Below are 10634 nucleotides of genomic sequence, written 5' to 3'. Positions count from 1 at the left end.
TGCCCAAACCAATTATTTTTTAATTTTTCTTTTATAAAAGTTTCTTTTTGGCAAATTTGATATAGAATGTCAACACGCTATTAAAAAAAAAAATAAATAAAATAAAATAAAATAAATAAATAAAAAAAAATAAAATAAATAAATAAAAAAATAAATTTAAAAAAAAATGCACATCAAGTCACTTTATTTACCTTCGTTACTAAGAGATTTTCTTCAATAAGATATTATACTTTCGTATCTAAAATGGTAAATGTGCTGCAATTTTTTAAAAATTAATTTTAAGGGCACTTTTCCCCCCTTATCACATTTTCATTCCAAAGCTAGAAATAGCACGATTTCTCTTAGAAATGGAATAACAGCTACTAGTTTGTTCAATAAATTGAATCTATCAATCGTTTTGCAGTTAATATTTTAAAAAAACAATCATAAAAAATTCTTTACTTCAGTAGTTTATATATTCTGCAGCATATTACGATGGAACATAGAAATTTCAGCTTTTGGGGTCAAAACATTAGTTGGAAATTTTTTATTGCTACTTTTAGGGTATATATCGCAAAAGTATTATTTTTACAACAATCAGGATTTTTCAGAGCTGCAAAATCTTGATTTTTGACATCGATATGAGAAAGGCAAAAAGTACTAGAAAGCCTATTTGAATGGAGACTCACATGCAAACTTGGAAGACTTTTTACGATTTGATCTACATGCTATGAGGAACTAATTCTAAAAATATTTCTTAATTAAAAATTTCAAAAATCCGTTCACAGTTGTCGTTCTTTAAAATACTTTATTTTTTCACTAATATGGAGTTAAGAGTTACGATTATCCCAAAATACAAATGCTATGAATTTATTTTATTAAAAGTATATTCAATCTGTTTTCAGTGGCTGCCGCTTAAACAAAATTTCTTGCGACTTAAGTTTGTATAACGATTCAGCGAATGATGAATTTAAAATCTCTCTCTCCCCTCCTTCTCCCGGTTAAATGTAAAACATATTTCTTAGTGTTGCTGTGTTCAGTATTAGTTTTTATTTTACTAAAAATATAAGAAATGTTTTTTTTTAAATCTAAAGACTATTTCTATAAGCTTGATTCGAACTTAAAAGAAGTATTATGATTTCTTGATTGCAATACTCAAAAATTGGCGTTGATCCTATCATCTTTATGTTTATGTTAATATTTTGTGTTTATATTAACAGTCAATAAAATTAAAATTAACAGTTTGAGAGAAGAAGTACAAGCGGTATACAGCTCTGAACGAATGGCTTTTACTATACCGCCTCTCTTTACTTCTTCTCACAAATTCAAAAATATCGTTCAAAAGTTACACATTCTGGAGAATGACCCATTTACGTTTTGAAATTTATATGAGGTGTGACCTTTTGAAATGTGAGACATATTTACTTGTTCCCTGTCCTTCGTGGGGAAAAAAAGAAACAAAAACTGTACTGACTTTTGTTTTAATACAGATATAATGTATATGAAGAGAAAATAGCTTATATAAATGCTTAATCTTTTAAAACTATTGTTGATTTTGTATACTTAAATTTAAAAGCACTTTTCAACAAGTACTTGTACAGTGGGGAAAACAAAAGCTTTTAAAAATACCCACAAATCTTAATGAACTTCAGCAATATGCTGACTAGACTTAAACATCTAGCAGTATGCTGGATGTTTAAGTTCAACCTTGAAATAAATTTGTAAATTCATTTTTTTTTGGGCAACAATTAAAAAGCGGAAGCAAAACGCAGGGATTATGACAGAGAATGTGAACTGAAAAATCCTTCATACCTTATACAGCAAATTTATATTTGCCTTTAAATTTGCATCTACGAATGACAAATTTATAATGAAGTCGATTAACTGGTTTGTTTGGCTTAAATTGACGATTTCTTTCTAAGTATTTTAAGTATACTCATGAACCTTTCAATATAGAATAGAATACAGTAAACAAGTGATTATTGACTAATACAGCGATTCCCAAGGCGTGTTCCGCGGAACCCTTGGATTCCGCCGAAGGATGAGAAGGGTTCCGTCACGAGTCACATAAATTTATTATTTTCCACAGTAATTTCATAAAAAGAGAAACTTTCAGGGATAAAAAAGGGCTGCTCTAAATTGAAGTAGTAAATGTCATTGTATCATCGTTATGGCAGTATAAAAACGCATCATTTAATTTAAAGTTCTTGATGCTTCAGAAGTAATTAACTTTTTCAAGTCTCACTCGCTCCAAATAACACTATTGAGCAGGTTTTATGAAGGAGTAATCAGCTCAAATCCATATTTTTCCATACGAAATACGCTGGCTATCTAAAACAAACACTTTTCGAAGAGTGTATGAACTTATAGATGAACTGAAGGTTTTTCAGCTGGAGCAAAAGACAACAATATCTTCAACAGGTTTCAATGTTTTGCATGATGTCGGTTGATATAATCAGCCTATCTATTGCCTATATTTTTGGTAAACTGAACTAAGTCTCTGTTTTCATTCAAGGAGAAAGTTACCTCTTCTTATAAGCCGACAAAGCACTCGATGCACCTCCATTCCTTGAGCAATCAGTCGTTGCCAAAGTCAACTCAAAACTAATCCACAAATGCTTCAATTGAGGTCAAATCTTACTTCAGTTCTTGTTTGAATTCTTACATTGTTTTTCGAGCAAAAAGCACTATTTTTGTTTTGACACGCCTTGGAAATGAATGAAGGCAAAACCTTATCAGCTTCTCTCCCATTATGGTGCATATGAGCACCAATTTTTGTCATAATTCTTGTATTACTGTTTCAAATAAAGCAGTCAAACTAATAGCGGAAATCATTCAGATGTGCCAGCTTCTGAAGAGATTGGCGCCAAAACTAATAATTATCAGTTCACATGGGGGTGCATATGTATACCAAGTTTTGCTCAAGTCCATTCATTACGTTTTGAATTAGAACGCCCACAATTAATTAGCCAACTACATGCAAACACAATCAGATAGACAGTTTCCAAAAATGGTCGAAACATGTTCAGAGTTCAGCATACCTTAAAACGCGGCAGTCTTAAAATACGAAAATTTTCACATGATTAATTGTTCCTTCTCTGTAGAAGAAAGCATTCGAATGATTTTTCATGATTATCATTTAACTCCCAGATCTTTGACACTTTGTCGTTAAGTCATAAACAATGATGGGGTTCCTTGAAGTAAAAGCAAAGCACTAAGGGTTCCGCGGCCTAAAAAGTTTGGGAACCGCTGGACTATATATAACAACATAATTTTCTGAGTAAATAAATATATCTGCTCTAAAAATTAAAAATATAAACAATGAAGGTAATAAATCATAAATTTTACAAAAGTATGAACACATTATTTTACAGATTTGCCAATATACCGTTTTACAAAGTAAAAAGATGAGAGCTTAAAGGTGTCAAGACATTCAACAAATCTAGATTTGGTTCTCTCGGATGTTTTCACATCTTTAAGCTTACATCTTCTTGGACGCTAATTGACTTAAATACTTGCACCGAAAAGGGGTACCTTGAACAACGAAAATAAAGCACTTGTATGTAGTTTTTTTTTTTTCCTTTTTTCAAGTTTTGTTGTTTTTTTAACACTATTTTCTGCATTTTCATATAATCAAATATTTAACTCTATTAAATTCAGTTTCTTAATGTCTGCAGGTGAGAAGGATTATGTGAGATATGTTTTAAATACTGAAATGAATGGAAGATTCCAGGAAAAAAAGCTATTGTTCTCAAAAAAAAAAAAAATACTTTCTTTGAGTCATTGGGTGGGAGGATACAGCAGAGCTTTACCACATTTAAATCAGTTCGGTTCAAGTTTCAAATGAACGCACAATGTTTTTGAAGTTGAAACACCTTTTTTTACTTTCTCACTCACGAAATCTTTGGAAGAAATATAAATAACATTCTTTTGAACAAAAACACATTATTATTATTATTTTTTTTCAATTCAAAAAGTTTCTCAAACTCGGCCATCCGAGACAGATTAGCCTTCAGGGAGGTCTCAAAAGCTGATGTGTTCTCTCTTCAAATATTAAACACCGCAGATGTGGTTTAGCAGTTTCCTTCATTTGATTGCGAAATTCGTGAGAAAGACAGAAATGCAAGAGTAGAAAAAGTTTTTTTTTTTTTTTTATCAGCGGTTCTGGTGGGCCATCGTGATTCGATGCTTAAACAAAGGTGACCCCCCCCCCTCCCCGAATGCTGAGTTGAATGTTTTTTTAAAAAACTATTCGCTATTATTGTAGAGAACAAAATAACCGGTTTTTAGAAAACTAAGTGATTTCAGTTTTAAAAAATATAATTTTGGGGGGAAATCTTAATTTTGTTGGAAAAGAAATCTTTAAATTAAAAATGTTCTATAGTTACAGATTATTGGTCAGCAACCCCCCCCCCCCTCCTCCGTCCTATTTCTTTCATTTTTCGCTTTTTTTTTTTTCAAGTTTGTCTAAAAATAAGAAAGTTTCCAAAATGCGAAAAGGTACGTTTGCCAAAAAAAAAAAAAAAACATCTAATATAAGAGTAGCAGCGGATTTTTTTAAGTAACGCAAACTTTTCCAGGTTGGCAAAATTAGATTGCAACATTGTCAATTTCTTATCTTTTTTAGCATTTTACAAAGTTTATAAGGAAAACAGGAAAAATAAAGATACTTTTTTTTTCCTTAAAATGAATTATTCTGTAAATTTTCACAAACATACTGACTATACTGATTAAAATCTAAAAACAGACAAAACTGACCAAGTTGAAGAATACTGACGATTACTGACGAGTGTTGTTCCTTGAGGAGGGATAAGGAATTGATTTCGATCTGTTTATTTAAAAAAAATCGATCGAGGACAGTCTATGAGTTCCATCTCTTACCCTTAAGACTTCAATTTCTACAAATTTCTGCTGAAAACTTCGTACCTTTCTTCCCCTAACCTCACCAAAGGAAGTTCAAAATCGCGTTTTAATTCATGTTTCAAAATATTTTTGAGGGAGAACCCCCTGACCCGAAATATCAGATGAGATTTTTTTTTAAGTCCTCACCTCCCCTTAAATTTATTTTCTAGTTGCGCCATTGCTGCGATAGATCCACAAACCAGTAATTCCGCCACTGTACTTAAGATATAGGAGTTTTTTTTAATTCAATTTGCCTCTCTGAAAAATTAAAACGTTTTCTATTTAATAATAGTTTTACAGTTTATAGAGAAAAAAAAATAGAGGAAACGATTGATTTTTGTGTCTATGGTTTTACAGCGCTTTCAAACATTGTTCCGTTTTCTTTTATACGAAATTCTAGTCACAAATTATCTTATTTTCTATTTTCCAAATTTTTCTCTAGCAATAGGAATTTTTTGAAACCTTATCAGTTTCTCTGATTTCAGGTGAAAGACGTTTCAGTGAAATACGAAAGGCTTTCAGATTTTTTCATCATCTCTATTAAATGCGAAATCTCTGATGAAATTTATTTCGCAGAAATTATTGACACATTTGCTTCACAGAAAGCTTTGCTATATTTAATTATATCTATAAAAAAACTGATATTTCTGGGGGGGGGGGGTAATTTTCGTATAAAAATGACTGCTTTAAACGTTCTAGTCCATTAAAAAATCTACTTTACTTTCTCTTTTTCTTTTTCTTGTTTCAACTTAGCATTGGGACTTTCTTGAATAGTTAACTACAATCAATGAACCCATTTTCAAGTAAATGGCAAACATAATTTTACCATACCCAAATTACCTCGTGGATGGGGGATTAATGGTTAGAGAGCAAAACATGGTTTTAATAACAATCTTACTCAACGTTTTCAAAATTGATGAATGTAGGTACAGTAGAAATAAAGGGATAGTATGAATACTAACTTTCATGAGTATTTTAGACTGAAAATGCTGAAAAAATCCCACAAAATGACAAACCGTTTTTTGACGGGAAGTATTTTTTTTTTTTTTTGTTACAGAACATTTAAGCAAATTTGAACAATCTTCCTACTTATTTTTAGCATATATAACTTTGGGTAGTTGGGATGCACATAAATTGTCATTTTTTTAGTCCAATAAAATTATTATTTGTCCTCCTGATAAATAAAATGTAATGTATACCTTAATTTCCCATGATTTTAAATCATTAATTAAATGAAAATGTAATTATGATGAATGTTTCAATTCAATGACTAATTAGAGTAAACATATGCAATGTCAACAAAGTTAAATTTGGAAAACATAGAGCATCAAATTAATTAGCAGCACTATTTGAAATAGTTGGTTTATCTTGTATTGCCATCTCCAGAAAGCTAATTTTTTTTAAAAACCAATTTGAATTGTAGTGTTGGCAAAAATTTTCCAGCATATATTCATAGGTAGAATGATGTTTTGATGTTTATAAATGAATTTTTGTCGTCCTATCAAATGATTAGTTTTCTCATTACTAAATTAAATATAACTTGTGCCCAAATTACCCCAACCCCTCTTGTACACTTTTCATTCCATTAGATTTGTGCTATATGTGGTACTTTTTTAATTAGATTATATTTTCAGAGTAAATACTGTTGTCTTGCAAAACCAACATTATAAAATGTCTGTTTTTATTTCAGAGGTAAAAGTATTGTTGGTTTGTTATTTTGTCGCTCGGGGGGGGGGGGAGGGTATTAACTGGCCAAGTTTTGCACTTCATTTTTTTTTACAAATTTTTATTAATATTTTACTTTTTTAATCTTATTTAGGTAGATTTCTTTATTATGTCAGCGTTAAGTATTTGTTAAAATATGATAATTTCTTTAGGGGGGCGGAACATTAGGTATTTGCCCGTGGGCGGCCAAAACCCCAAGGTTGGCCCTGGGGATAACAGCAGGGATTATCCAGCTAATGAAAAGAGTAATTTTGAACTTTTACTAAACTATGTATCTCTAGTAAGAGCACTAAATATATATCGAATTAGGTTAACGAAAATATATTGAAGGCTAACTTTCTACTCAGCCACAGACTGCCATTTTGAGTCTTCCCGTGAGTCATGTCGAATTACAGAAAACAAGTTTTTCTGATTGAATAGGATAGCAAATGAGGAAAATGATCTGCATTTAAAGGAAATAATATAACATATTAATAAAGTAAATAAACGAATAAAAAATAAATTATTTTTTTTAATAAAAACTTATTTATCTGCTAAGCTCTTTAGTGAAATACTAATAATCATTTGTTGAAGCTAATGCATCACTGCCGTGGTAAGCGCAAAAGTCGTATCTGCACTTTTTATCAAAATTGAGTTACGATCACCAAGTGATTCACTGTCACTTAATTATTTTACAGAAATACGTTTTATAGTCATTCGTGAATGGGAAATATTTTTTAAAAAAATCTGAAAATGTTGCGCCTGTATCAAATACGTGGAGGCACACAACTTTAAACTGCATTTTCGCGTTTTGAACTCAGATGTAGATACGACTTTTACGTTTAGCATGGCAGATCAGGTGCAAATAAGTTTTTAATAGTAGTTCCAAATAAGGAGAAAAAAAGTTTTTTTTAAGAGCCATTTTCATGCATACTAAATAATTTTTAGCGTTTGAAATTATAACATTTTTGTCACAATTCAAATTGTAACAGTTTTTGAAAATTCTAGTTCATTTACCGTTTACAGCATCAAAAATTCTATTATACATGAGTTATCTTACAGTAAGCAAGTTTCATTAATCAAATTTGGTTTTGAAAAGAAAATTGTATGAATAAAAAAATTATAAAAAGAACTGAGACCATTTCAATGACATATTTTATTTTACATTTCATGTTACAATAATGCAGTTTTAGTAGGATCAAGTTATGAACAATGCTTTGCTAAATTACAAAGAATAGAATAACGAGATATGATCATATAAAAGAAGCTGTATTCTCGTTGCCATTCAGAGTTGTCTAAATGTCTCTGTGAAAGAGCTAAAATAGTGATAACAGTCGACAGGGAAAAAAAATGCATTCACAAAAAAGTTGGCATTTATACGATGAAAAGTCCATATGGCTTAATGTGCAATTAGAATCACGTGTGTTGTCTATACTTCAGTATGCTAGATGAAAATGACAGCATAAGGAAACCGTATAAGTCCAGGAAAAGCGTCTATGCCATTAAGCTTCTTGTAAATTAGGTTTTTATTGTACCTTTTGCTGAAATACATGAACTTATTTCTTCATTTACACTGTATAACGGGAAGCATTTGATGTTTCCACGTTGCAGTAAAACTCACTGACTAAGATGCCTGTTACAACGAGAACTTTAGTTTTTACGAGTTAATGAAAACTGATTATTCTAGCGTGAATTTAACTTGCATGAAACAAAAATGGCTCAGATAAAGCAAATTTCATTCATTTACTTATTTTTTGAAGTTTTATGTCTATTTAAATCTACGCAAACATTAAAAAAAATGATTAAGTTCTATATATTCTTATCAATTAATAATTGACGCGAAATATTTTGAACAAAAGTAATCAAAACACATTTTTAACTAGTTATTCTTAAAGTATTTAAAACTGAAAATGAGCCCTTAATTATGTTCTTACGATCAGAAGTTGTTTGTTTTTAAAGGTGTACTCTAAATGTAAATGAATATGTTAAAGCTTTAGTTAGAAATGATTTCAACTCTTTGTTCAACCAAAAAATCGTCTATTTATCAAATCGTTATTTATTTCTTAAACATTTTTGTTTGAATGTGCCTTTTTTTTACACACACAATGAATCTAATGTCTCGTAATCCAAGCAAAAGTGCAGTTCTTGCATTGAGATTCTAATAAAGAATATTCTATGTCAATTATGAGGTGCAATATAACGCAAATCTCAGACATGTTACACGATTGCTGTCCGTAGGCCTTAAATCAACACACATAAAAATGACTCAATTAAAACTAGCATTTAAAAGACACCTCACACAAAAATCTCATGGTCAGAGTCTGAGTGCGATCCCTGAAGATGAATCCCCGAATCGTACGATTCCATATCTTCGTGGAGATAATATAAACTCGTAATCGAGCTCGCTCGGCGATACGGTGGCGCCATCTTCCGGCAGCGGAAGCAGACTTCCGATTTGTCGATGAATACCAGAGGCCGCGAGTCTCTTTTCTGAGCCCCTCGGTTCCGTTGCTTGGCGGTCTCTCGTTTTCTGTATCGATTGCTGCATCGATGAGAACTAAGACTAGAGCGGGAAGACAGGGTGGACTCGGGGGATGTCTCCGGGAGTTCTCCTGGATCCGAGAGCGATTCCAGGCTGGGAGATTGACTTCGGCGACGGCATTCGTCCTCATCCTCTTCAGTATATTCTATGTCATCGTCGTCATCATCGATATATGCACTGTGTCGTTGTCGCTCCCGCAGCTCGGCTATTGAGTCGTGCAAGGATAGGAGCTGGCGGAAGAGGTCGTTGTCTTGAGCAATCAAGGAACTCTGAAAAGATAGAAAAAGGAAATTTTCAATTCCGTGATCTAAACATTTTTTTATACATTAATACACATCTGGAGAAGATACTTGTTTTTATTTTGGGGTACTTGCGTATTATTTCGTCGACTATTTTCGTAAAAACCAAAATTATTGCGAAATGGCTACCTATTAGGCTAGTAAAGTCTAGCCAATATCGGAGACTCAGCCATTGGCAGTCTCTCGTGCGTTCAGAGTCTCGGTTTTAACGAAAATGGTCGTCGGAATAACACCTAAATACCCATTTAGGTTTTGGTTTCTGCTCCGCAAAGCAAACTTGAGCTACAAGTGCACCATCCGGAGAAAGCGGAAGAGAAAAGTTTGGGGCCATAGGCTGGTAGAGACACCAGCCCACGACTCCAAAGCTTAGAGTGTGTCAGAATCGAGTCCATAACGGCTCTTAGGGTCCTAGGGTGTCATATAAGGTGAATAGATTTCAAGTATTAATTTCTTGAGCGTGTGCTAAAAGTTCTCAAGTAAACACAGTCTATTTACACGAGCGCAGTCAGTATACGAGTAAAAGATTCGTAGTCGAGCAAGATTGACACAGACAGTTGGCGCAAAATAAACTCCGTACATTTTGTCAGTGTCAGTGGACTAACAAAATTGAACGGAAAGGTAAGTATAAAAACTGATGCTTTCACGGCCGTATCAATAATACAGCTTCACACAAATCGAGGAACACCCTTGCTTTGAAAACCCAGAAAGTGGAAAGATAACTGTTCAGTGCTCGTGTCATAGATGCCATTAAAGCCCTCGGTTCGTGGCTTTAGTAGCGACACTATCGCCTTCTTGGAGTTACATGTCCCTTTCTTCCTGTGTCTGCTATGGTGAAATAGCGTGTTTTGTTTCTTGATTGTGGTGAATCTTGGTGGTAGATTAACAAGATGTTATTAAAAAATGACAATCAAGAAGCAGAATATTCTCTTCATCATAGCAACATAGAAAAACGACGTTTAGCCCAAAATGGCGAGCATGTCGCTTCTTAAGCTACAGTCGAGGACTTTAGGTGACACTTGACATATAAGTTCATAATCTTAGCTTTTACGTATGGTTGTCTGGTAAAAATACTGACTATCGACAGTTATCAGTGTAATATCTTCAGCAATATTGCAAATCTGATTTTATTGTTTTAGGATCAGGTGTAGGCGTATTATAAAACGGGGGAACATTGCTCCTCTAGAGATAACATTGCTCCAAAAAGTAAA

At 32.6% G+C, this 10634-nt stretch overlaps 1 protein-coding gene across 1 annotated transcript in view; it reads right to left on the bottom strand.

The window, feature by feature from the left end:
• Window positions 1-7762: 7762 nt before the first annotated feature.
• The window catches only part of LOC129216178 (uncharacterized), a 120271-nt gene continuing 117399 nt past the window's right edge, over window positions 7763-10634 (bottom strand). Inside the window, exon 2 of the mRNA XM_054850357.1 lies at window positions 7763-9396. Within this exon, the coding sequence (XP_054706332.1) occupies window positions 8881-9396 (516 nt within the window). The 3' untranslated portion in view covers window positions 7763-8880. The remainder of the gene's footprint in view (window positions 9397-10634) is intronic.

This window comes from Uloborus diversus, chromosome 2 (assembly GCF_026930045.1).
Source record: "Uloborus diversus isolate 005 chromosome 2, Udiv.v.3.1, whole genome shotgun sequence".
NCBI lineage: Eukaryota > Metazoa > Arthropoda > Arachnida > Araneae > Uloboridae > Uloborus > Uloborus diversus.
The sequence above is the reverse complement of the archived record's forward strand: the minus strand, read 5'-3'. Positions and strand labels throughout refer to the sequence as shown.